The 24,471-nt window shown below is 66.8% G+C and overlaps 3 protein-coding genes across 13 annotated transcripts; all 3 read right to left on the bottom strand.

The window, feature by feature from the left end:
* Positions 1–189: 189 nt before the first annotated feature.
* Positions 190–14,286, bottom strand: PIGQ (phosphatidylinositol glycan anchor biosynthesis class Q). Of its 9 annotated transcripts, none has more exons than XR_011252543.1 (12): positions 13,659–14,286; positions 13,530–13,578; positions 8,893–9,591; positions 7,082–7,213; positions 6,882–7,002; positions 5,385–5,511; positions 5,033–5,186; positions 4,802–4,913; positions 4,158–4,475; positions 3,538–3,652; positions 2,199–2,260; positions 190–1,491 (listed from the first exon to the last, which is right to left on the bottom strand). XR_011252543.1 is itself a non-coding variant. In XM_069569414.1 (12 exons), the coding sequence occupies exons 2-12, from the start codon at positions 13,565–13,567 to the stop codon at positions 1,339–1,341; spliced, it is 2,004 nt and encodes a 667-aa protein (XP_069425515.1). In that variant the 5' UTR covers positions 13,568–13,578; positions 13,659–14,286; the 3' UTR covers positions 190–1,338. The 9 variants fall into 9 exon arrangements, 7 of the variants coding, with proteins under 7 accessions (XP_069425515.1, XP_069425519.1, XP_069425516.1 ...); XM_069569414.1 differs by having other exon boundaries at positions 4,158–4,238; positions 4,592–4,913; XM_069569418.1 differs by having other exon boundaries at positions 4,158–4,238; positions 13,659–14,038.
* NHLRC4 (NHL repeat containing 4) lies at positions 14,047–16,917 on the bottom strand. The gene is made up of 2 exons (XM_069571453.1): positions 16,841–16,917; positions 14,047–14,977 (listed from the first exon to the last, which is right to left on the bottom strand). The coding sequence occupies exons 1-2, from the start codon at positions 16,915–16,917 to the stop codon at positions 14,047–14,049; spliced, it is 1,008 nt and encodes a 335-aa protein (XP_069427554.1).
* On the bottom strand, positions 16,799–22,485 carry PRR35 (proline rich 35). Of its 3 annotated transcripts, none has more exons than XM_069569525.1 (3): positions 21,815–22,485; positions 17,893–19,032; positions 16,799–17,628 (listed from the first exon to the last, which is right to left on the bottom strand). In XM_069569525.1, exons 2-3 carry the CDS (start codon positions 18,993–18,995, stop codon positions 17,007–17,009), a joined length of 1,725 nt encoding a protein of 574 aa, XP_069425626.1. In that variant the 5' UTR covers positions 18,996–19,032; positions 21,815–22,485; the 3' UTR covers positions 16,799–17,006. The 3 variants fall into 3 exon arrangements, with proteins under 3 accessions (XP_069425626.1, XP_069425628.1, XP_069425627.1); XM_069569527.1 differs by lacking the exon at positions 21,815–22,485 and adding an exon at positions 21,570–21,628; XM_069569526.1 differs by lacking the exon at positions 21,815–22,485 and adding an exon at positions 20,084–20,255.
* Between the last annotated feature and the right edge of the window lie 1,986 nt (positions 22,486–24,471).

The raw sequence follows: 24,471 nt of genomic DNA, 5'->3' as shown, positions 1-24,471 counted from the left end.
CAAGTGGCCCTGGGTCCGTTCATCCACACCAGGACATCTTCAAGGGGCTACAGACCCAGCCCCCAGATCTGCAGAGGCCTGCAGAGTGCCCACTGGCCCCTAGCGTGGCCATCGTCTCAGGACAGACAGTGGGGGCTCCCGCCTCCCCAGGCCCACTGCTCAAGAGCTGACGAAGGCACAGTGGCGCACTCCCAGCGCACTGGAGGCTTTATTGTCCCAGCAGAAAAGACAGAGCCAGGACCCACCCTCCTGACCCTGGGCTGTGGGGATGCGCCCAGACCTCCCCACTGTAGCCCCCAGAGGGGGAGTGTGGGTGTCAGGTGGGCAGTCCCGAGTGCCTGGGTGGACGGGGGCACAGCCCCACCGCCTGTTGCACACACATCTCCGCCTTCACGATGACAGGCTGTACATGACGCCACCGCCTCTTGAGGCCTCCCACCCCCAGGACTCTGGGCTCACACTCACACCCAGATCCTGCCTGTGGCTGCCAGGCAGGTACAGACCAGCGCTGGGACCCCTGCCTGGGCGCTGCCTGCCCCTGCCACAGGCCAGTGTCAGGATGGAAGATATAGCCAGCAAGCCTGTTCCTGCAGGGAGCAGGGTGGGAACGGGCAGCCAGGTGGCTGGGTCCCTGCCGCCAGCAGGGGCACCCCCTGTGGCCTGGCTTCACTGAGAGACACCCAGAGGTCCGTGGGCAGCTCCTGCTGTAGAACAGTCTCCCTAGAGCGTCGACAGGAAGCCCTGTGTGACTTGGTGCCACGGATGCTGCTGCCCAGCTTCCTGGAACCACTGGACCAGGCTGGGGGTTGGTAGCGGCTTGGAGCCCCAGACTGGCTGGCTTCCCTCACTGAGACAAGCTGGAAGGCACTGGGGACCCCAGGGGGCAGCCCCCAGGGAAGGAGACCCTTGGGGGCCAGAGTCTCGAGATTACTTGAGTGCACCCTGGGAAGAGCCCCCCTACCCATGACAGGGTGGGGTGCAGGGGAGCAGCCAGGAAGACCTGTTGGCCCATCCCACTGGGAACGGGCAAAGTGGGCAGAGGCAGGGCTCTGCACACCCGTCTGGGTCTGGGGCAGGCCCAGGGGCTGGCGGGACCAGGTGAACCGTGCTGTCACAACAGGTCAGCAGGGGTCCCCGAGGCAGAACTGATGGTGCTGAAGCTGGGCGCTGGCCTGGCTGACCACACGCATCCCCCTCCTCATCACCCCCAGGACCAGAGTCGGGCGGAGATGCGACGGGCAGGGCCTGGAGAGGCCCCGACAACCAGGGGCAGCAAGAGGTGTGTGCCGCCCTGACACCTGGCAGATGGCGGTGCGAGGCGGGCCAGGGGCCGGGCCCTCAGTCCTGCTTGTCCCCTCTCTGCCTCCAGGGGTAGATGAGCTCTCCGAAGAACAGCTTGCGGCACAGGGAACCCCAGGAGTGCTTGGGGTGGCAGCCACAGCTGGGGAGGCGGTAGATGTGCACCACATGGCTGAAGGGCAGGGGGTTTATCTGGAAGCACAAGGGCAGCGATCAGCCGGGACGTGGCCCCCAACCCCGTGGGACTCCCTCCCCAGGCCTCGCAGGCTGTCCCGGGGGTCCCTGGGCTGGACAACCGCAGGGCAGGGCCGGCTCCGAGCCAGACACGCTCTCGCTGGGGCACATGGGTCGGGGCAGGCAGCTCGGGAGGCAGGCCTGGGCCTCAGTCAGCAGTGCTCTGCTCTAGCCTGGCTGCGGGGGCCGACCCCCAACTCCAGGACTCGCTCGGCTTGTAGGAGCCTCCCCGGAAAACCACACAGGCTCCTTAGCCTCTGAACTCTCCTCTCAGGCCAGCCTGGCTGCTTCTGCGCCTCCGGCAACTGGCCCACGGCCCCAGCAGGACAGGCCCCAACCCAACAGGGCCAGCCTGTGCCAAGTCTCTGCTATCCTGCCTGGAGATGGAGCCCCGGCCCAGGGTAGGACACAGGGACACAGGGCCCAGCATGCGGAACCTGGGTGCCCCAGGGTGTCTGGCACACCACAGGGATTCCACGCTGGGGGAGGGCCCAGGCAGAGGGGGCGTCATGGTGCCCAAAGGCCTTGGGGGCAGGGGAGTCTCCCCAGGACCCCTGAGGCCCCCCACCAGGGGGCGCAGAGAACATGCCCCAGAACAGGGGGCCTCACAGTGGGCAGGGCGCCTGTCTACAGGCAGCAACGCAAGGGCCGCGGGGAGGCCTTACCTGCATCAGGAGGCGCAGGGGCCGGCCGGCCTCATGCTCCAGGACCTGGAATTTCACGCCGGCTGCGAGGAGAGCAAAGCCCGGTGAGGGAGGGCAGCCCCCACAGTGCGCCCCTTGGAGAGCTGCCAGCTGTGGGCAGCAGCTGCCCCTCACCAGAGCTCTGGCAGAACCGCACTGAGACCAAAGCCCAGGGTCTGCAGGCAGGGAAGAGCCAGCAGGCTGTGCTGCTCTGTGAGCAGGGCAGGGGTTTCCTAGAGTGGACACGGCACCTGCTGAGGGGTGGGAACCCTGCTCATCGCAGTGCCTTCCAGCACAGCTGACTCGGGGACCCACCACACTCTGGCCTGCAGTGTAGGCTCCCACGCCTGGGGATCCCCAAGGTGGAAGGTTCTTAAAAGGAGAAACAGGAGCTAATTATCAATTGATGAAGAGGCCCCAAGGCAATGCGGTGGAGAGAAGAGACGGCATCTGCGGCCTTTCCTGTGAACTTAAAAGGAGTGTGCAGGCCTGAGCGCGGGAGGGGCCAGGGAGGTGCCGGGTCCAGGGGATGAGGTATAGTGGGGGCTGAGGGAGCCTGGGCCACTGGGGGTCAGTGGAGGAAGCTCTTGGAAAGAGGGTTTGAGGACATCTGGTGGACAGACTCAAGGCCCAAAGCCCGCAAACACGCACATTCGTGTCTCCTGACTCCACGCTGACTACGAGCAGCCACCATGAGCTCTGGGGTGGGCTGAGCTGCTGGCTGCAAACCAGCGCAGGGCCTCCTGGGCACACTGCTCACCTGGGGGCTACGCCAGGAACCCCCAGGTTCCCCAACTGTTCAAAGACCCTGCACTGGGTAGGCTGGACCACAACTCTGACCAGTCGGATCAGGACTCCCTAGGCCTGCAGTGGGGACGGCCTCCCGTCAGGGGCATCTGGCCAACCTGCGGCTGGTGTCAGCGTGCAGACAGGGGCCTCTGCCTGCAGGGGGGCCAGCGGGGGTGGCTGTGCTGGCCAGCGTGGCCCCAGCAGGCAGAAGTCTTCTGGGGGGGTCAGCCCCCAGTGGAGGGATGCCAGCAGGCACACAGCCTCACAGCCACAGGGGACACGCCTCTCCTCTGAGCCCCACACAGGCACTGCCCACACTACACTGCAGGCACGCTTCCGAGCAAACTGCACACTCATCCCGAGAAAGGCTCAGGAGACAGGAGGGCTGTGTCTGTGGCCTCTGAGCCTGAAGGTGGGGCTCCCCCTGCAGCTCACGCCCCAGAACCAGGACCCTGTGCCCCCTGCCCGCCTGCCGCACACACCGCGGCTTCCAGGGCCCCGGGCGTGCTCCCTAGCCAGCGTGCAGACCTACCTGCAAGCCTGTAGGGCCGGCACAGCCGGAGGCCAAGTGAGTACAGCGGCAGCGAGTTGATGAGGTCCACGAGCAGATGGACCAGGCCCTGCACAGTGACCACCAGGAGCCGGAGCTGCAGTACAGACGGTGCTCAGGGCCTTGGGCCTGGGACCGTGGCCAGAGCCACGCTGCACACGCCTGAGCCGAGCGGCCTGACAGGTCCCCAGGGCAGGCAGGGGCCCAGCCCTGAACCTGAGGCCTGAGCACAGGAGACAGGAAACCCCCTCCCGCTCGGCCAGAAGACAGGGCACTCCAATCCAGGGACACACGCCACTGGCCCCTCGGCCCAGCCACCTGGGTACCACGCCTCTCCTGCTGGCCACACTCCGCCCCTCGCGCACCACAGAGAGCCCTGCCCTCCATGCATCCAGTGGCATGTCCCAGGGTGGTAGGGGGTGGTACCCTCCAGGGTGGACCCCTGCCTGCTCCAGGCCCCAGTACAGAGTCCAGAATAGCCACCCTCTGTTGTGGCCGGCACGGGCGGGTGGTCTCCCCACAGCTGCCCGCTGGCAGGCAGAGCCAGCAGTCACCACTCTGCGCACTGTGGGCCAGGCCCCCGGACGCGGCGCTCTGCTCACCAGGGTGAACACCAGGTAGTACAGGGCTGTGGTGGGCAGTAGGAAAATCAGGATGGTGAAGAGCAAGGTCCCGATGAACAGCTACGAGGAAAAAGGACGCCAGCATCAGCAGCAGCAAGAGCCCCACGCTGGGGGCGCCCCCGCCTGCACTGACCACAGCCCCTCCGCGAGTCCAGAGATGGGGCACCGGCCGCTGCCTGACGCCACTCGGGACAGCCCTCCCCAGTCCTGGGAGGGACGCCTGCCCTCCAGACCGGGTGACACCACGGCAGAGAGTGGGCAGAGGCAGGACCAGCTGAGAGGTGCGCAGCCCGTACACTAGACAGGAGGGGGTGAAAATCAGTCAGGAGAACAACACTGAAGGGCAGCACTCAGGGTCCCCGCGGCAGGTGTGGACAAGCTAACAGGACAACCCAGGCCCCGTGCACACTCACCTCCAGCGCCTGCTGCCCTGCAGCCTCCCGGACCAGGGTCTGTCCCTGCCTGTGGCGAGTTCTGCCCCGTTGTGGCCCCATGTACCCCCTGCCCCTTGCAGCTCCCTGCACCCCCGGGGCCTGCGGAGCAGGAACGAGGCTGCCCCTTGTGATGCCCGAGCCACTGCACGGGCCGGTGCAGGCCGAAGGCCGGCTGGACGGAGCTGGTACCTGGTCCAGGTCGTAAGAGCAGGAGTCCACACGCTGGCGCAGGACGTTCCATTTCTTCCCTCGGAACAGGCGCCACAGCGAGGACAGGCCGTGGATCTTCAGGCAGTAGAGCCTGCAGGCCACTGCCGTCAGGGTGGGGGCCGCCCCACACCCCCCGGCCCAGGAGCCTGTCTGCGCCCAGGGCCCAGGGCAGCACGCGCCGGCCCGCGGTGGGGGGAGGGGCACACCCACCTGGCGCCGTAGACGTAGAAGCAGTAGATGTGGAAGGTGAGAAGGGAGATGATGTCCGACAGGATGGACAGGGCGACTGTCAAGCCCAGGCAGGCCGAGAGACCCAAGTGCCACAGGATGTGCTCGATGAAGGGGGACATGAGGTGGATGTAGCCTGGTGGGACGGGGTCAGCCTTGAGGGGCGCCCGGGGTCCCGCAGCCCCCGGTCCTCCCTGAGGACGGCTGCCCGAGGTGTGGCCCAGCTCCACACACAGGGTGCTGGGCCGACAGGAAGCCGAGGCCGAGGGGCCCCATTCCCCCTCGGCTGGGCCTGTCCCCCGGGGCACGCCCTGCGGGGCCGGCGAGCACTCACTGATCCACAGGTGGATGTGGTACAGGAAGAAGCGGCCTAGCACCTGGTCCAGCGCCCGGTTCATCTTGAGCCCGGCGGGCGCGCCCATCAACCACTGCAGCAGATGCTGGAGCTCCTCGGCCACACGCTGCAAGGATGGGGGTGTCACCCGGTGACCTGCCTGGGGACCCCAGATGAGCCTGGGGAGTCAAGCCCATCAGGGGCCCACGAGCTGGACAGGGGCGGGGTAGCTGGAGGGTCCCACGGAGGGAAGAATGACGACGGGCGAGGGTCTGGCACGGGGCCTCACAAGGAGCGAGTAAGCCAACCCCCGTCCTGGCCACCCCAGGAGGAGCACGGTGCCAGCGTGGCAGGCGGGCCCTCAGGACTGGGCCTCGGCACCCACGGGCGGCCACAGGCGCCCTGTCCCTGCCCCGTCTGCCAGCCCCTCCCGCCTGCACGCAGGCCTCTCCCAGCCCTGGGTGACGGCCTCTGCCGCGTCTGGGGCAGTGAGAAGGGAACAGAATATTCTTTATAAATAGAGCTTATTTAATATTTAAAGGGTAAGAACTTGGCAGCAGGAAGAGGCTTTCATTTTTAAATTAAATATTTATATTTCTGAGCAATTCTGCAGAAAAGAGGCCTAGGATAAAACTGGCCAAAAGGCAGAGCGGGGATGAAATGGGTGGAGTGGCCGAGCCCCCTCCCAGCCCCCAGGTGCCCCTCCTCCCTCTCGGGCCAGGCCTCCCTTAGAAGCTACGGGACTCAGCCTGTGGGCTCCTGCCCTGTGGGGTCCTGGCCACCAGCAGGCCCAGTGTCCACCTGTGACTGGAGACTAATGATAGCAGGAGTGGCTGAGCCCACCGGGATGCTACAGCCAGATCTCAGCGGCTTGACCACGCCCAGGGCCAAGAGGGCCCCAGAGGCCTGGGAGGGGTGCTGAGGGGCTGTTCTAGGCAAAAAGACAAGCTCCCGATACAAGTGCAGAGACGGTAGAGAGGAGGAGGGCTCAGAGCTGGTGTGGACGGACAGCAGGCGGGCAGCTGTGGTTGGGAGAGGAGGCTGGGGCTTCTGGCCCTCAGCGCAGGAGCCACAGAACCAGCACGAAGGGCAGGCGGGAGGCTGAGCGCGCCACAGAGAGTGGCCTAGGGGCACAGGGTCTCCGGGACGCTGACCCACTGACTGTGCACAGGCCCGGGCCGATGGCCAGGAGAGCAGAGACGACCGCACACAGCAGGGCCACGGGGCGCCGGGACCTGGGCCTGGCAGGCAGGCGGCGCCCCTGCAAAGCCTGGAAAGGGGCTCCAGACGGCCACCGTCAGGACGGGAAGGCCGAGGCCAGCAGCGGCAAGGTGGCCCAGCTGCAGGGCCCATGTCTACGCAGCTCCACGGGTTCCGCAGGCCACAGTGGCTGTGAGGGGACCGGGCGGGCCCGCTGAGAGCTGCTCCCAGGAAAGGCCTGCCGCGCCCCCGGGAAGCAGGTGCTGGAGAGCAGCCGGGGCCCTCCCGCCAACTCACGTCAGCCACGGGGACGAGCGCCTCCGCCAGCTGAGCGAAGCGGTCCTTCCTGTGCAGCCAGGACAGCAGCAGGAGGCCCAGGGCCATGTCGAGCAGCACGGAGACCAGAGTGTTGGCCTTCCTGGAAGCAGGTTCAGCGGGCGTGAGCGTGCGGGCAGCCGCGGGGGTCAGCGGGGGGCGGGGGGCTGCAGCGCCCGCACCTCATCAGCTGGGTGGGGCCCCCGGCCCTGGGGGCGCTGACGACGAGCGTGAGCTGGTCCAGCCGGTGCCTGAGCTGCTCGCAGGTGGACAGCTTGCTCCAGATGAAGGACAGCGGCCACGGCCGGAACACCCTGCAGGGGACGGAGGCGATGGGCCTTTGGGGCCTCGGGTTTCCCTGCGTTGGGGCTGCCACGGCCACAGCCACTACCCCTCAACGTGCAGAGGAAAAAGGCCCTGGTGGCCCCAAACGCCCGTGGCCACACTGCTGAACTCCGCGGGCTGTGGACACAGGGGAGGGCCCCGGTGGGCAGCCCAGCGGGGGTCGCAGTCGCTCCTATCAACTGGGAACACGAGGTGCTGACTCCAGGCACTGAAGCTGAGCACCTGCTGGGCGGACAACCGTGTCAAGGGTCAAGCCCAACGAGACTGACCCCTCACGCAGCAAAGGAAGCACCAGACGCTTCACAGACCTGCAGATGTTGAGGGGTGTGTTCTCAAGCAAAGGTGAGCAAAATGTCCAATGGCAACTCAGTGCCTGACTCCAGGGCAACCCAGAGCCCTGCTATTGGCCAGAGGGGCCGAGGGGCCACCTGCCAAGTGCAGGGCCACCAAAGGAGCACGCTCAGGGCCCCGGGGGGAAGGAGAGCACGCTCAGGGCCCCGGAGGGAAGGAGAGCACGCTCAGGGCCCCGGGGGGGGGAGGAGAGCACACTTAGGGCCCCGAGGGGACGGAGAGCATGCTCAGGGCCCCAGGGAGGAGAACACGCTCAGGGCCCCGAGGGGAAGGAGAGCACACTCAGGGCCCCGGGGGGAAGGAGAGCACGCTCAGGGCCCCCGGGGGACGGCAGCCTTGACCCTGGAGGTTTAGACTTTGACCCAACTCCCAGAGAGAAATGCGGTCAGCACACCCCCGTCCCACCCAGTGGAAGGCAGGTGATGGGCAGGGTCTCCCCAAGGCCCAGGCCAGGCCCCTGGGACTTCGCTCACAGCCAGGCCTCAAACTGATGTCCCAGGGCTCCTGATGGCCACAAGGACTAGCACCTGCCTCTGGGTCTTCGGGACTGGGGGCACGCGAGCAGCTCACAGCTGTTCTTGCGTTCTTTGAAAGCCAACAAAAGCAAAGGACCTTCTCTTCTCAAAAGTGCCCCCAGGCAAGCCCAGACACTTTCACATGACTCATTTCATGAAGTTCTGGAACCCACTCCACAGGTCAAAACACTAGCAGCCCCCATAACCTAAGGTGCTGCCCATACACAGCTGCTGGGGTCTCTCTATGGGGACAGGGCCACATGCCCCCAGAGCCCCTGGGGAGTTGGTGAGGCCCATCCCCAGACCTGAGGCCAAACCCCTTGATCTAGGGTACAGCACGGCTGTTCTGCACCCAGCAGTGCCTCTGAGGGCTTCTCACAGGGAGAGGGCCCACAGCCAGGAGTGCTCTGGTGAACCCCGAGACCAGCCCCCAGCAGACCGCGAGGGGCTACTGCCCACAGCCTCCCAGGGCAGCCGCTCCTGCAGTGCCGGGAAGGGGGTGGGTAAGTGCCGGGAGACCAACAGGGGCCCCTGTGCGGAACAGCCCGGGTCCCCCCATCACCTAAGTTCCCTGTTGGGGCCTGAGCTGTCTGAGGGTCCCATGCAACCACTGAGGCTGCCGGTCAGCCTGTATTTACCCTGAGCAAGAAGCACCAGGAGAGCAGCCCCCAGTGGGGACGGGGTGCAGGACGAGAGCGGGGTGCAGGGGCAGCGTGGGCCTCAGAAGGGCCCATCTGGCCTCTGTGAGCCCGACCTACCCGGCCCGCCCCGGGGACACCTACCGACAGGCGCTGGCAGCGGAGATCAGTGACAGCAGACAGGCCAGCAGCAGGCAGATGGGCCCCGCTGCGCGCTTGGCCAGCTCCACGAGGATGCTGGCCTCCACACCCTCCGATTGCCAGTGCGTCAGCCGCACGGGGCCCTCATCGAACCGGTCACTTTGGAAGAGCACCTCACTCCGCGCCACTGTGTCAAAGACGGCAGCTAGGCCGCCCGCGCTGGCTGTGGCATCCCCGGCCTGGCGCTCGGGCAGGGCCGCGGGCGGGTGCAGCCGTGACAGCAGCACCTTGCGCTGGTCATAGAAGACGAGCATGACCTGGTCCTCGCAGACGGGGGCGAGGGGTGCGGGCCCCTGCCGCCGGGTGGCCTTGCAGCTCCAGGACTTGCTGCCCCTCTCTCGACACAGCTGCAACCAGGGCTCGTGGGAGAAGAGGGCACCCAGGCCCTCCAGGAAGTGGCCCAGGCTCTCCTCCGTCTCCTGCCGGCGGTGGCACCAGGTGCCCAGCACGGCCACGCTCACCTGGCTGGCCTGCTGTACCTGGGCCAGGAGCTCCTTGACCTGGACGGGGATGAAGGGAAAGTGCACCACAGCCAGAACCACAGCACTGCTCTGCTCCGGGACCCACCGTCCCACCAGGAGGCCGCTGTCCGCCGAGGTGCAGCACGTGGGGAAGAAGGCCTTGAGCACCATGCTGGGGCCGCTGGAAGAGAGGAGGGCTCAGCTCAGAGCTACCACCACCCAGCGAGGGCCCAGGGTGGCTGCCAGTGCCGTGGAGACAGGCTCTGGCCACGACTTATGCCTCAGACGACCCTGACAGACACGTCCACGTGGCCACTGAGCCCACAGACTGACCCCGCTTCGGGTCTAGTCACGAGGCTGGCGGTGGAGCCCCCAGCTGCCCATCTCCGCCCTGGGCTGCAGTGTGCACAGGCCCAGGCCATGCCCACCCCCAGCCAAGAGGCAGGGCCAGGCTTCCCTCCTGCAGACACAAGCACCTGAAACAGCGCCACTTACAGCCTACTCGGGGCTGAGCACAGGGCTAAATTTTTGTTTTTAAAGAACTGATTACAGTTTTTTGACTGCAGCACAAGGGAAAACCTACAGTCTCATTAACAATTAAAGTAATTTAAACATCTCAAAGCTTGATTCACTTACTAAGCTAGCAAGAGCTGAGGAAAGTCAGGCACGCGCCCACTGCTGGTAGCTGTGAGCCTTGGTCTGGGGGCCCAGAAAATACCTGAGCATGTGCCTGGTGCCCCAGTGAGCCCCTGGGGAGCCTCAGTGCTCAGGCTGGGATCCACTGGCATCCACCCTGCCCCAGCCTCCAGCTGCGCGGGGCCCACCCCTCCCTGGGGCCCCACCCTCTTATCACAGCTGAGCACCTCCCTCAGGACCTCCCCCTACAGGCTATAGAGGTGGGGGTGGCGCTCCTCAGCCTTCATGTGATCCTGGGCAGCAACAACCTCCCAGGTAGGCCAAGGCTTCTGAGTCCTGAGGGGCTGAGAGCCTCGCCCTGCACAAGAGTCAGCCTGCTGAGAAGCCAACTCTCAGCAGCTCTCCATGTCCCACCCTGGTGGGCCTGGCGGGCAGGAGCTTCGCCTTGGTGAGGGTTCGCTGGGGCTCTAGCCCCTTCCCAGACACGAACGACTCCACTGTCAGCACAAAGCACACAGCAGCGCCCTGCCATACCTGAAGGAGGGACACAGGCCTCTCACTGAGCCTGGCCCTCTAGGCCCCAGGGCTCATCAGGCCCTTGGGGACAGGGGGCCAGCGAGGCTGAGGAGGTGTGACTTTGAGGGAGCCCTTTCCTGAGGGTCGGGGGGCTCTGGAGGGGGCCTTACACGCCCAGGACTTCACAGGCAACTGGGGCAGCTACTTTCCTCCCCTCCAGGGCGCCCAGAGTGGGCTGGAGGGAGAGACCTCTCCCACCTGTGGATTCTGACTGAAAGGGTCCCCTGAGCCCAGCAGCAGCCAGACTCCCAAATGCCCCTCCCTGCAGAGATCAGAGACAGCAGGCAACATGACGTCTGCAGGGAAACCTGGAGCCCAAAGGCAGCCCCGGGCCAAGCCCCTGTGGCCACTGGCAGGGGCATCAAGGACCGCCCTGTCTCCTGACACCTGTCAAGGGAATCACAAAAGGGACAGAGGCATTCTGCGTGTGAGTCCCGCCAATGCATGTTGACCACCAGTGGGGAGCAGAAAACACAGCACAAGCCTCTCAGCACCAGCCAGTGGCGACCACCAGGTCAGCCAAACGACAGGATCACAGTCCCCTGCTTGGGGACTCCTCTCACAGGAGCTAAGAAAAGCGCCCATAGCTACTGTCAGAAGACAAACACACTTGGCCTAACAGTGAGCAGATGCTCTGGGCAAAGCTGGTTACACGGTGGTTTCACTTGCAGAAAATTCATCGAGCTGTACACATACGATCTGTGCATTTTGTGTGTTTTATGCTTCATCTACAAAGTTTACCTATCAAAAACAGAAAGAAAGAAAGGGGAAGGAGAGCTCCTCATGTCTGGGGAAGGCAGCAGAGGGCAGAGGGTGGTGTTCCCATCTGTGGGGCAGTGAGAAAGAACTCTTAAATCGAGGGGCAAGTTTCCATCCCCACCCCCACTTCAGCCTCTGGGAGTGACCAACACAAAGAAGTCTGCTCAGATCAGACAGCCAGAAAAAGATGAAAGAGCAGGCAATCGATAGCAGAGGTGCATTTGGGAGAAAGTGGGGCAGTAACTCGGCACCGTGTGCATCTTTAAAAACTGCGATAAAGGGCACAAGCCCGGGAAAGCTGCCTGCTACCCAGGACACCAGGTACCCTGTGACCCAGCCCACCATCCCAGGTCAGGCAACAGTCTGTGGGACACCCCTCTCCACACGACCTGAACTCAACCATCTACCTTGTGAAGCCGGCAGTCTGTCGTCCTCCGTCAGAACTGATTCAGGGCAAACTCCCAGTTATGACTGGCCAGGGACCCCTCACTGCCTAAAACCATCCTCTGGGGAGTCTCCTGATCACTGCCCTTGGTAGCTCACAAGAATTCCTTGTTACTCCTTACGTCTGTGTTTAAAAACAAGAAGGATTGTGTTTAAAGAGGGCTTTCTCCCTCTCTTTTCAGAAGAAAGGACACGAATCAAGGGCTCTGGGTTTTGGCCTGTACCGCAGTTAGGGACGACAGTAAAGCACTGATGGCCGGTCCCCTTGACCCTGAATGTCCTTCCACCAGGTCCACGGCGGGACCGGGCGGGGCGGGCCTGAGGGCACCGGCCGGCCGCCCCTCACCCCACAGGGCCGGGCTCCAGACGCCCTGCCAGAGCGCCCCCGCGGCCCGCCGCGAACCCGGCGTCGCCCCCACTTTACGGCTGAGAAAGCAGGGTCTCCGAGAGGTAAGAGCCCCGCGTCGGCTCCGGAGGCCCCCGGGCTCCCCGGACGCCGCGGCGGGGCCTGGGCGCACAGCCCGGCGGGGCGGGCCCCCAAGGCCGCCAGCCTCCCCAGCGGTGCTCACCGGGGCCGTGCACTGGGCCAGCGGGGTCCGGCTGAGGTCGGGGACCGCTTCGGGCGGGCCTAGGCGGGCGGCGGCGCTCCAGGCCCCCAGCCCCGCCGCGGCCGCGCCGCGGGACACGAGTCCCATTTCCGCCCGCTCCCGGCGTTGCCGCGCGACGGTCCGCCGCACAGGCGCCCGGGCTGCCCGCTGGCCCCCGCCGGAGCGTTCCGCACACGCAACGTTCCGGTCCCGGAGCCGGCGGCCCGCCCGCGCAGTGCCCCGGTCCCTCCGGCTGCCTTGTCTCCCCACGGGCTGTGCACAACGGCCTTGTCCCCGTCGCAGCGCTTCTGGGCCCCCCAGGCTACCTACAGTGTCCCCCAAACCATTGCCTTCCAGTCCCCTACCACGGAGGCCAGACCTCCCCTGTCCTGGTTTCCTCGTCTGAGGGCTCCAGACCCCACCTTGCCTCATCACCGCGGGGTTAAAGAACCCCCAGGCCCTGGAGAGGGTGGGGTGCCAGGGGTCCCAGAAGAAACTGCCTCTTCAACCCCGGACTGGCCTCCTTGCACTCTGCTCCCTGCAGAGGCCAAGCGACCCCTGAAGTTGCAGGGCCAGTCCAGAGGGTGAAGCCATCTGGGGTGGGGGTTGGGGGGCGCCTCCAGCCCCGTCTTCTCCAGAGAACAAGACCCCTAACTCAGCAACAGCCGTCAGCATTGATGCAGCACCTGTTCCCTGCACTTCCTTACTCTGACCCGCTTAATCCAGGCCCATGCTCTCAGGAGCCAGGACACACCGAGGGACCCTGAGACCAACCCCTCACCACGCCCAGGGCCAGACTAGGCGTCCCCCCCTGCCCTCGCCAGAACTCCTGATGGAGCTGGGAGCCTGGCTGGGCCCAGATTCCAAGGAACCCCACTCCTCGGCGCCCCCAGCCTGGTTTTTCTGTCTGCTCACAGGAAGGCCCTCCTGCTCTTGACCACTGCCCAGGACTCTCCCCCTGCCCGGGACTCTCCCCCTGCCCATGAGCCTGAGCTGTTTGGTCCAGCTCCAGGAGTTCAGACAGTCTCACATGGGCCCGGAGCATGGAGGCTGGTAACACAGCCATGTGTCACCCCAGGGCGCCTCCAGGTGGCCCGTCCTCTGCTCCCCCCCTTACCTTAGCTGGGCCCAGAGAAGCTGCAGGAGTCTCAGCATCCAGGGCACCTCTGAAAATGGGGAACAGTGAGGAGCCGCACCCCTGCCCAGCCCAGCCCAGCCCAGCCCAGCGCAGCCCAGCCACACCTACCCTGCCTGCCTCCCTCTGATTAGGAGGCTGGGGCCAGAGCACTGAATGGAGAGCAGGCCCGGGTAAGCGCTGGCGGCTGGCCCAACACGCCAGAGACATCCAGGCTTCAGCTGCTAGCCCCAAAGGGCAGGCCTCCTAGACCCTGGGGGCTGGAGGCAGCTGATTCCGGCTGCCCCCTGAATCTGAATCCTCCCCAGGAGAAGGAGAGGAGGCCAGGCCAGGGCCCGCTATGATGGGGCTCAGGACGGTCAGCAAATGTCCAGGGTCAGGAGGGCGAGGCCCACGGCCAGGAGAACCCTGGGAAACCTGAACATTCCTCCCATCATGGTCCGGGCCCAGGGGGCTACGCCACGCACAGAAAGGGGCGCTGCAGCTCAAGCCCACAGTATCAGTCCAACTCCAGGTGGGACTGGTACACTTTGATGTTGCCGTCCTCTGCGTCTGCCACCAGTAGCTGGCCCTGGGGCCCACAGGCCACACCCAGGGGCCGCCTCAGCCCCTCAGAAACCAGGCAGATGGGCGCCCTGGCCTGGGGGAACAGGGTCACCTGGCGCCGCCGCTGGTCCGCCACAATGACACCGCCCGCTGCGTCGGTGCACACGCCTGCTGGGCTGCCAAAGGGGTGCCCGGTCAGGTCCCCCAGGGAGCCCAGGGGCTGGCGGGCACTGCCAAACAGCCGTACGTCCCCAAACTCCTCGCTCACAGCCAGGCCCCCGTCGGGCGCCAGGCCCACCCAGCAGGGGCCCTCCAGGTCCAGCAGGGAGGCAGGGGCCAGTGGCGCCAAGTCAGGGCCCAGTGTGAAGCTGTGCACAGCCCCAGGCACGTAGTCTGTCACCAAGAGGCGGCCAAAGGCATCTACAGCCAGCCCCCGGGGGGCGGAGAAGGAGCCCACCGTCACCCAGCGGCCTTGAGGGGCTCGGGCGGTGTGCTGGAGGGCACGGACAGCCCCATGGACCAGGTCGCTGACCACCACGAGCCCAGCGGCCGTCACCACCACATCTTCTGGCACAAAAGCCCCAGCTCCCGGCACGTGGCAGGGCAGGTGGCAGATGGAGCGTCCCTCGAGGTCCAGCACGTGGACGCAGGGTGCGGCACCCGCTGTCAGGAAGAGCAGGCCGTCTGGGGAGCAGTGCAGGCCCCGGGGTCCCCCGGTAGCCGCGGCGGGCGCTGGGATCTGCCCAAGCAGCTGGGGCCGCCGGCAGCAGGCAGGGTCTCCGGGAAGGTCCAGTGCGGGGCACCGTCCCTGGGCCGTGGCTGACGCGCTGGTCGGGGAGGCCCAGGCAGTCCAAACAGGAGGCCCGGGAGCAGGCGCTGGGCGGCTGTCACGGCCTCAGCGTCTCTGAGCCGGTCCTCCAGCCCAGCCAAGCATGGGGCTGCAAGACAAGTAACAGCCCACGGTGTGCCGGGCAGCGCTGCGGGCCCAACACGGCTTCCTGGCATCCTGGTGCCCTCCTGACCTACAGACCTGACTGTCCCACCATGCCCCGACTGCCAGTCATGCCTCTGGGCCCTGTTTTCCCGGCTGTGGTCCCTGAGCACAGTTCTGAGAGACACACGACCCCCAGACGGCTGCTGTTACGCCCTCAGGGCACCTCGCTGTCCGAGGTGGGGGAGGGGTGATGGATGAGCATTGTTTCTCTAAAGGCAGAGGAACGGGACCTTGTTGGAGACCTCCAGCCCTGATGGGTAAAGCAGGGGTCCTTTCCTAGGCCTCTCTGGCAGGGGGAGGGGTCTCCTACCTGGGACCAGGCTCCCTGGGCCGCAGGCCTGTGTTGTTGGAAACCAGAGCTCAAGGGTATGGGAGGAGCCACCTGGCCTCGGGGAGGGGCCGGCAGAGCTCTGGCCAGGTGGCCTTTGAGCTGCAGCCCAAGGAGGCCTGAAGGAAGGAGCCCGGCACTCAGCTGCTACCCGCCAGACACCCTCCAGCACCGCCACATTCCCGCCTTGGGGCCTTTGCACTGGCCTCTGGGACATTCCTCAACCTGCCCGGCTGGTTGCACTCAAGGTCCACCCAGCCACCCTCCCCAGGGGTCCAAGGCCTCTACTGCCACCATCTCAGGGGATAGCACCAGCTCTGTCCTCCAGCGGGACCACAAGTTCAGGACTGAGGGAAGGGCTGTGCCCCTGGCCTGCTGGCTAGCTCACTCACCGGAGCCCAGGGTGGGGGTGCCCCCGCACAGGCTACAGGTTGGGTCCTGTTTCTGCACCTGTGATGCGGGGATCACACACCTCCTGCAGAGTGAGGCTTACATCTGTCCAGTGGGTGCTGAGAAGTGGGGGTGCTAATAGGGAGCTAAAGTGGGAGGGGGCTCCCTCAGATTCAGGACCTGGGGATTCTCCAGACCCCTCGTGCATGGCTCAGCCCTCAGCCCCAAAGTCCCTCCAGGAAGCCCCTGGAAGGTGGGGTTCAGCCCGTGTCTGTCACCCAGAGCACTCCCTACCCAGCCGCCTACACCCCAGCTCTGGAGGCCGTGGGGGGTGGGCACGATGCTATCTGCTGTCGCCACGGCTGATGGGCAGCTGCAGTCCTGATCCGACTGGCCCCAGCCCGGCCAGCCCAGCCTGGGGAGCTGGGAGCAGGCAGGTGCAGCCCTCCGGGGGCCACTCCTGGGTGGGCACAGAGGTGTGGCCGGCTCCCAGGCAGAGACGAGATTAGCTGGGCCCAAGGGTCCCTGGGGCACCCCTCCCCCCACTGTGGGAAAGCCAAGTCTGGCCGCGCTGGGAGGGAGGCAGTGGGCTGTGAAAGCCACCCGATGCCTATCGCGGCTGCAGGGGCTGGCCAGGGCCCAGTGGAGGCCACACTGCGCGACCAGCCCTGGGCCACAGCATGTGGGGCGCCTTTTAACCAGAGCAAGCAGCCTCCTGGACGAATTTGACATTAGGGCTGGCCGGCCAGACAGGGCTGGAGGCATGCTCTGGGGTCCCTGCCCACCACCCGTGTGCAGAAACGCAGAGGATCCGAGACTGTGCACGCCTGCCTCCCCCGCCCCTGCTCTGCCCCCGTGGATAGCACCCCACTCTCTCCCCAGACTCTGGGTCCCCGGGGAGGGCCCAGGACACCGTGCCCTGATGCCCAGTCCGGGGACATTTACGTGGATGGTGACGCTGCAGCAGCAGTGAAGAAGGAGCCCAGACGGGTGTGTGAAGGCGGTCTCCATTTTAATGTCCACAACCGTGCTCACTAAGGGGCCCTGGGCAGTGCCTGCATGACCCCAGAGACAGGCGTGGCCACAGCAGGTGGGGGTCTGTCCCCGGACATGCTGGGGCAGGAGGGGAACAGGGCAGCGGGTGCAGGGCTGGAGGAGGGCACCCATCCGGGAAGGACCGCGGGGGCAGCGGGGGCTGTGGTCAGACCTCGGCACCCGGAGGGCTCTGCACGCCCGGGATGGCCTCGGGGGGCCAGGAGCCCCCAGCCCCACCGTGGGCACCCCAGCTGCTGGGAATGACAGGGTCCTCGGACGCCTGCAGGGGAAGGGCTGGGGGAGGGACACTGGAGTCGGCCTCACACTTGGTGGTGTGGCTGGTCAGAGGCTGGGCCGCCAGGAGGCTGTGTGGCTCCGGGGTTCCCCGGGCCAGTGTGGGGCCCTGCTCCGGCTGCGCCCACAGCCCCACGGGCACCTCATTCCCCTTGGCGGGCGCCCGCTTCACAGAGAGGTCGAGGGGTGTGTCGGGTGGCTGCGCGGCCCGCGCCAGTGCCTGGTGGATGGTGAGCAGCTCACGGCGGATTTTTCCCAGCTGCTCCCGCAGGGGCCATGGGGCCAGGCCCCCGGCAGGTGCCAGCTGGCCCAGGCGCTGCTCCACCCTAGCACAGTCGCCCAGGGCCCGAGTCAGGTCCCCGCCCACGTGCCCCGGGCCCCCCAGTGCCAAGCCAAGCGGCTGCAGGGGCAGGGAGGCCGCGGGGCCAGCGGTCTCGAGGTCGCTCAGCTCCTCGTCTTCGGGCCAGAGCCTCGTGGAAGGGCCGGTCCGCAGGCTGGGGGTGGCGAGAGCTGGTCAGGAGGCTGAACTGTCCCCACGGTGCCCGCCCCTCACGCCCCTGTCCAGCCTGCCACCCTGGCCTGGGGCCTCAGAACCCCAGAAGGAAGGAAGGCTGGCTGTGTGCGCTCATTTTCCCCTCTGCAGCCTGAAACCCATATTCCTAGCGGCTGAGCTCTGGTCGGGGGGCGCCCGGACACCCTGCCCCCTCAGCCCTCCTCCCACCTCCCCGAGTGCCCCATGCCTGGGCCCCCACACCCACCTGCTCTGGGCACTGACGCTCGCTCGGCTGCAGGGGGCCTTCAGGGGTTCTGGCTGGGCCCCCAGGGCCAGCTTTCTCTTGGGGTCACTCTGGGCCGCTCGCCCCAGCTGCTCTTCCTGCCCAGGGTCCCTGAGAGCGCTGCGGGGCCAGGGCCCACCCAGCCCTGGCACTGGCACCTTCAGCAGCCCAGGGACCAGGGCCCCGGGTGGCCCTCTTGGGGGCACAGGGGGCTTGGCAAGGGCGGTCTTACCGGCTGGCAGCCCCAGGCTGTGCTCCAGCAGCAGGGGATAGTACAGGCGGGGGACCAGGGCGGGGCGTTCGGGGGGCTGTGGGGCAGGGAAGGCAGCGGCTGGGGGCAGCAGGGGGCTGGCTGAGGCCAGGAAGGGCACATGGGCGGCAGCAGCCAGGGAGGGCCCCAGGTAGGAAAAGAGGCCTGGGCCGAGAGGGTAGTTGACACCCAGCAGGGACAGGTGGAGGCTCTGGGCCTCGGGGAGCTCCCCGGAGCTGGGCGGGGGATAGCAGGGAACACTGGTCTCGGGGCCCACGGCGCCCACCACGGCCGCACTCCTGCGGCCCCCGCCCAACCCTGACTTCCACGATTCAGCCAGGAGGCCCTCCAGGCCCGCACCCTTATGCATGTCCCCGGCCTCAGGGGGTGGTGTCCCTGGGGAGGAGCCCTCGGCCCCCTGCCGGGGGCCCCCGACCTGGCGGCGCAGGGAGAGGACATCAGCGGCCGTGAGGTCCAGGTCGGGTGTGGCGGGGGCGTCCGGGAGCCGCGCCCCTCGGGGCCGGGCGCCGGGGTCAGCTGGGGCCAAGGGGTCCGCGGGATGGCCTGGGGTGGCCACGGGAGGCCGGGACGTGGCCGGGGTGCGGCGACAGGCCCAGTCGGGGGAGTCCAGAAGGAGGGACAGCGAGTCCTTGCAGAGGCTGTACTTCATGTGGTTGTAGAGGTGGGACTTCTCCAGGCAGGTGAAGGGGCACTGGAAGCATTTGTAGTTGTAGGGCTTGCCCCAGGGCCGCGGGATGTAGTGCGGCTTCTTGGGCTTCCGCGCCCGGGCGCGCGCCCCGGGGCCCAGACGGCAGGAGCCGGCCTCTCGGGACATGGCGGCGGCTAGCGGGTGGGCCCCGGCCCCATGCCACCTGCGGATGGGGCCTGCGTCAGCGCCGGCACCCTAGCCGACCCCTCCCCGCCCCATCACCACAGCGGCCCTCCGCCTCCCTGGCCTCTGCTGTCCAGACCAGCAGGCCTCCCTGCCCGCCTTCCTGGAGGGTCAGCAGACACGGTCAGCACACAAAAACGGGGAAACGGGACTCAGGCAAACAGCAAATGCTTTCTTAGTGTAAGTATGGCCGAGCCAACATTTGGGCACTAAAAAATTGTTTGTTATTTATCCGAAATTTAAGTCCTGTACTTTCTTGGTTGACCTTACGTACATGTTGGCCAGTCCCCGGCAGGCCCAATTCTGGGGTGACTCCATCCACACCCATCTGCCCCACGCCGGCAGAGCCTGGGTCTCCGTCTACCCTGGGGGCACTGGTGAATGACTGGAGGAAGCCAAGTATGAGCAGACTCACTCCTGGGGATGCGGCCCTTCCTTGTCTCACTCCACCCCCGAGACCCCTGCTCCCGGGGCAGCCGAGATGAGGAACAGCAGAAGCTCTAAGAGCCTGTTGACACAGCACGTCCCTACTCTGAAGGGTGTCCCTGGGCACTGCAGTCTCTGGGAGGGTCACCCCTTGTGGGCCAGGCCAGGCTGAGGGGCGTGGATGTCCGGCATGGCCCCACGGCATGGCCACCTGCTCAGCCCGGCTCCATCTGGGTGGCTGCCGGCAGGTCGGCAGCCGAGCCTGCCGCGACTGAGCTTGGCCAAGACCCTCCTCTCCCCACACCCCGCTCGCCTGCTCAGAAGCCACTCCGCGGTCCATCTGGGCTGCCACCTGGGCCGTCCACCGCCCCAGCGCGTGCCTCGGCCGGGGCTCGGCGGGTGCGTGCACACGAGCGTGCAGGGCTCCTACCGAACCCTCCTCATGCAGCACCCGGAGAGACCACCTCGGTGCGGCTGGGCCACCTCAGAGCAGAGACGGGCAGCCGCCAGAGTGCAGGGGCCCAGGCACACAAGGCTCACAGACCACTCAGAGTGGACAGGCCACTGGCCACGCGAGTACACTGCACACGCACATACGCACGCACCGAGGACGCGCAGGGTCACAGGCATTCACGGGTGTGGACACACGGGCACGTGTCCCACTCCCCGGGGCTCAGCCTGGCAGGGCTGGGGCAGTCATCGGGAGCAGATCGTCCTCCCTGCCGGCCTTCGGGCTCTGCACATGGCGGGGAGTCATGTCTGCTGCCTCCAAACACTGAGCGGGCAGCCCCATCCTGGGAATGGCCAGAGGGGCAGAGAGGGCCGTCCATTCGAACGGGCCCTGGGAGGGGGCTAGCACGGCCAGGGCTCCGGTGTGGAGGGCTGCGGCCATCCGGGAAGGGACAGAGCTCCCAGCAGGGCTGGGAGGAGGGGGCTGGCTGAGGAGAGGGGCTGGGGCCCCCGAGGGCCGCAGACACGCCCTGAACTTGGAGGTGGGTGCAGAGGCAGGCCCCACCCCTGCCCCCCGCCCCCCTAAGACACAGATGACAAATGGGTGTGTGTGCTCCAGAGACAGAGGCGGCTGTGCTGGCACCATCGATCACCCAGCCCTAGGAGCCACACAGCTGTGCCGCCTGGTGCCACCACCACCCCACCTCCCAGCCGGGCCCCTGGACTGGGGGGCTCCTCCTAGACCCCTGGACTCAGCAGGCAAGAGGCCTGTCCTGCATTGGCCTTCAAAGCAGTCACCTGGCTGCAGGGGGGCTTGGTAGGGAGACATCCCAGTGCCGCTGACCCCATGGGGGCCCAGAGAACAACCTGGTACCTGCCCAGCATGACTGTGCACAAGCAGAAGACACCCCAGACACCAGCACACACCCCACACCCCCAGAGGCATGTTCATTTGCACACGTGTCCCAACCCGTGACTGTGACTGGGTGCCTGTGCCCAGCGCAGCCTGCCCCCCATGTGCTCGCCCAGACACCTGGTCCCACTAACACTTCCCTGGCTGGGGGAGAGCTGACAGCCGCCCGGCAGGAGGCCCCACCCCAGGGGGTAGAGGGGGCACCCAACACTTGGAGCCCCCACCAGCCACCGGGGATTAGAGCTTGCAGCTGGCGCCCTTGGGACTTGGGAGCACCCCACAGGGCGTGGTGCAGGTGACCAGGCTCCTCTGGGGCTAAGTCCAGACCCCAACTCCCTCCCCGCTTCCCTCCAGGGCGTTCTCCTATAACGACGCAGCTGCTGCGCTCTAATAGTTCGTGGAGCCTGGACACCACGAAGTGGGGGATGTGGGGCTGGGGCAGCCGCGCCCACGCCCGGACAATCCTGGCGGCCTCTCGCGGCCCCCAAACTTCAGACAGACCCGCCGCCGCCCGCGCCCGCTGTACCTGCACCCTGGGCCGAGCGGAGCCTGCTGCGCCGTGATAAGTCTGCGCGTAGCCCCGGGACCCCGCGGGAACTTCCCGCCCAGCCCCGCCTGGCGCCGCCGCGACCCCGCACCCCCGGGGACCCGCACGGGCTCTCGGGGCGCGACCCCGATTCCCGCCCGGAAAACTGCGGAGGGACCCCGCGCGGTCTGCGGTCACTCACTAGGCAGCGAGTCCCCGAAGCCTCCGCCACGGACCGCGTTCCCCGACGCCGACTCGCACCTACCGAAGTTGGTGGCAGGAGCGGCCGCGCGTGCGCCACGGCGCCGGGCTCCGGGGGGCGCGGCGACCTCCGACCCAGGCTCGGGGCGGAGGCGCCCGAGCGCCGGCAGTGATCTCCTCCCCACCTCGGGTGCACCCCCGTCTCTCCCACTCCCCGGCCCGCAGTCGCCCCCTCGGCGCACTCACCGGCCTCGCGCGCCGGGGACCGGCTCAGCAATCCGCGCCGCACCGGCAACTCGTGGATGGACTCCTGGCCGGTGACACCGGTGGCGCCGCCCGAGCAGGGCAGGGTCGGGCAGCCCCGTGGAGGCGCGCGCAGTGGAGAGGCAGGTGTGCGGCCGAACGAGGGGCGCCTGGCACGTCCCCGCCCCCGTTGCCTGCAGGCTGCCGCCGGGGTGCGCAGAGGCATCCAGGTCTCCCGGGGTCCCTGCAGCGGTGTGATGGGGTGTCAGCGGCCGAGGGCGCAGGGAGTGGGGCCGTCAGCACTCATCCGTCAGGGCAGGGCTCTGGCCCCTGACAGCCCCTCCGCCTGAGCTAGGGCCTGGAGGCTGAGCCCCGGGACAGGAGACCTTGGAGAACAGAGCGGCTGAGGAGGGCAGAGCCCAGCACGCCCGTGCAGAGCCTCCTCTGCTGACCAAGGCTTGCCTGCAGTGCCCTTCTCTCTTCTCCAAACAGGAGGCTGAATGGCTCTGCACTCCCAAGCCCCTGCCCTGCCCACTGACAGTCACTGACTCCGGAAAAGAGGGTCCCATGTGCTCACTCCCGCTTTCTGGGAGCATTACCACCAGTCCCCTGGCAGGTGCTCTGGGGAGGGCCCTGCCCCTGCCCACTGCTAGGAGGCCTCCTTTCCACTGCCCGTCCCTCCTGGGAGGGCCGCTGAGCCAGGTGGGGCGGGGAAAGGGCCCACTAGGAAACACCGCCCCCTCTATCCTCACAGCCTGAGCCGCTCCACTGCCCACGGAGCTTGACTCCATGTTGATACCAAACGTCCAAACTCAATAGTCCGGGGCCCCACGTCTCAGCTGGGTCCTAGCAGAAATCCCCTTGAGCAGCCAGCACCATTCTGGAAGTGGACACAGATTGCAGGCCAGGCCAGTCGTGTTCCTCAGAGGATGTTTGCCTTTGTTCAGGGGACAGTGTCCGAACCCGGAGATGCGTGATGTCCATCTTAGGAGTGGGGTGGGGTCTGCCATCGGAGGGGCGTGTGCTGCCCTAGAGGCCCCCATGAGCGTCCGCTCCACCTTCGCTGGAGCCCCTGTCGAAGCCCAGGGCAGCGCAGCTCGGTGTGGGGACATGGGCACTTTGGAAGGCAAAAGTGTGTCCCGCAGGGTCTCTGGGACGGAGCGCTCTGGGCCCTGTGAGCCTGGCCGTGGTTTCCCCAGCTGTGCAGGAGGGTGACTGGCCACGCACTATTGCTGGTGCTCTGGTCAGCCCTGACTGGCCTTTGTAAGGAGCAGGGCGCCCTGTTCTGGGGGCGTCCAGTGCCAGGACACTGGTGTGAGGGCGACTGTCCCGTGTCACCCTCCCTGATACAACTGGGGAGACCCCACTTTCCCCCGGCAAGCCCACAGGGCAGGGTGGGAGTGCTGGAGGGCTGCAGGGGGGGCACGGCCCACCAGCCGTCCCTCTCTGCCTGCCCGGCCTGGCCCAGCTGACCAGCTGACCGTGCAGGCAGCCCCAGGCCGGGAGACAGCTTGAGCAGTCGTCACGCCAACAGCTCTGCGGAGCATGGGGGCCAGGAGGCCGGCTCCTTCTGCACACAGATCCGGACACACACATACAGGCCCCGGCCTGTCTTGGGCACTGCCCAGACAGGGCAGGGGGCACAGGTCACCCTGAGACCTGGGGCTGGGGGTCCCAGGGATGGCGCTGAGCTTCCTGGCCCCCCACTGCAGACTCCTTCTCCTGGTCTCTGGGAGGCCCTGCTGCTCACACAGGGGGCCGGCTGGCTGGAGGCTGTTGCCACCCTCCAGGGGAAGGGAGTGGCGTCTCAGGACAGCCTGGTGAAGCCCCGGAGAGGGGGGAGGAGGCCATGGAGGGCAGCTCAGCCCTGTGGACCGCCCTCCCCAGGGTCTGGGTGGGGCACAGAGTGGTCCCGCCCCCTGAGCTCAGGCTGAAGGGCATGGCCGGGCTCCAGGAGGGGGTATTGTCAGGGATGCAGGTGGGCTCCGAGCGCACAGCAGGGGTCCCAGAGCTCGGCTACAGCTGCAGCCTGACAGCCTGTCCCCAGTGCTGAGTCAGGGTGCACAGACCACCCCCGGCCGTGGCAGGGGAGGCCAGTCAGCGGTGCTCTGCCTGAGCCACTGGGGGCGTTTCTGCTCCCTGCAGCTGGTACAGTGTGCCTGGAGCTTGTCCCACTCTCCACCCTGCAGTGGGGTGTGGCAGGAGATCATGGCCCACCCACAGGCCCCACCTCAACATCCCAACATGCTGGTGTGTTCTCCGGCCCAGGGATCTGGCCCTACCCTCTTGACGCTGCCTCTGAGTCAGGGACCCCCGAGCTCGGGGGCTTGATCCCCTTGCGGCCTGGGCCCGGAAACCTCTGCCCATGCTCCCTGGGTATCGGTCTGGGCCTGCAGACTGGGCAGGGGCCCCTAGGCAGCAGCCTTCCCTCAGCTTGTCCTGGTGTGGGATGGGGGGACACACAGCCCCTCCCTCCACCTCCAGGGAGGCATCGTGGCATTAACCTGCTCTGTCCGCTTGCCCAAGCTGTGCACCTGTCACTTCCACTGACGCTGGCACTTGTGCACCAGGGGCACGGGGGCAGGACGGACAGTGGCTCCAGGGAAGGCAGGGCGACAGCGGTGTGGTGCCCGAGGCAGGCCTGTCTCCTCCCCTCAGCA

Source organism: Ovis canadensis, chromosome 24, assembly GCF_042477335.2.
Source record: "Ovis canadensis isolate MfBH-ARS-UI-01 breed Bighorn chromosome 24, ARS-UI_OviCan_v2, whole genome shotgun sequence".
Classification (NCBI taxonomy): Eukaryota; Metazoa; Chordata; class Mammalia; order Artiodactyla; family Bovidae; genus Ovis; species Ovis canadensis.
This window is presented reverse-complemented; position numbering and strand designations above follow the sequence as displayed.

Bases quoted from the DNA above. Each gene is read 5' to 3' on its own strand.
- PRR35 (XM_069569525.1), bottom strand. From the start codon at position 18,995: ATGTCCCGAGAGGCCGGCTCCTGCCGTCTGGGCCCCGGGGCGCGCGCC. The intron at 17,629-17,892 runs GTGGGTGTGGGG...CGCCACCCCCAG, and splicing joins AGCGTCAGTGCCCAGAGCAG to CCTGCGGACCGGCCCTTCCA.
- PIGQ (XM_069569414.1), bottom strand. From the start codon at position 13,567: ATGCTGAGACTCCTGCAGCTTCTCTGGGCCCAGCTAAG. The intron at 4,914-5,032 runs GTGGGTGTGCCC...AGTGGCCTGCAG, and splicing joins TTCTACGTCTACGGCGCCAG to GCTCTACTGCCTGAAGATCC. The intron at 3,653-4,157 runs GTGAGCAGAGCG...TCTGTACTGCAG, and splicing joins ACTACCTGGTGTTCACCCTG to CTCCGGCTCCTGGTGGTCAC.
- NHLRC4 (XM_069571453.1), bottom strand. From the start codon at position 16,917: ATGTCCGGGGACAGACCCCCACCTGCTGTGGCCACGCCTGTCTCTGGG. The intron at 14,978-16,840 runs GTGAGCACGGTT...AGGCCGTGACAG, and splicing joins GCACTGCCCAGGGCCCCTTA to CCGCCCAGCGCCTGCTCCCG.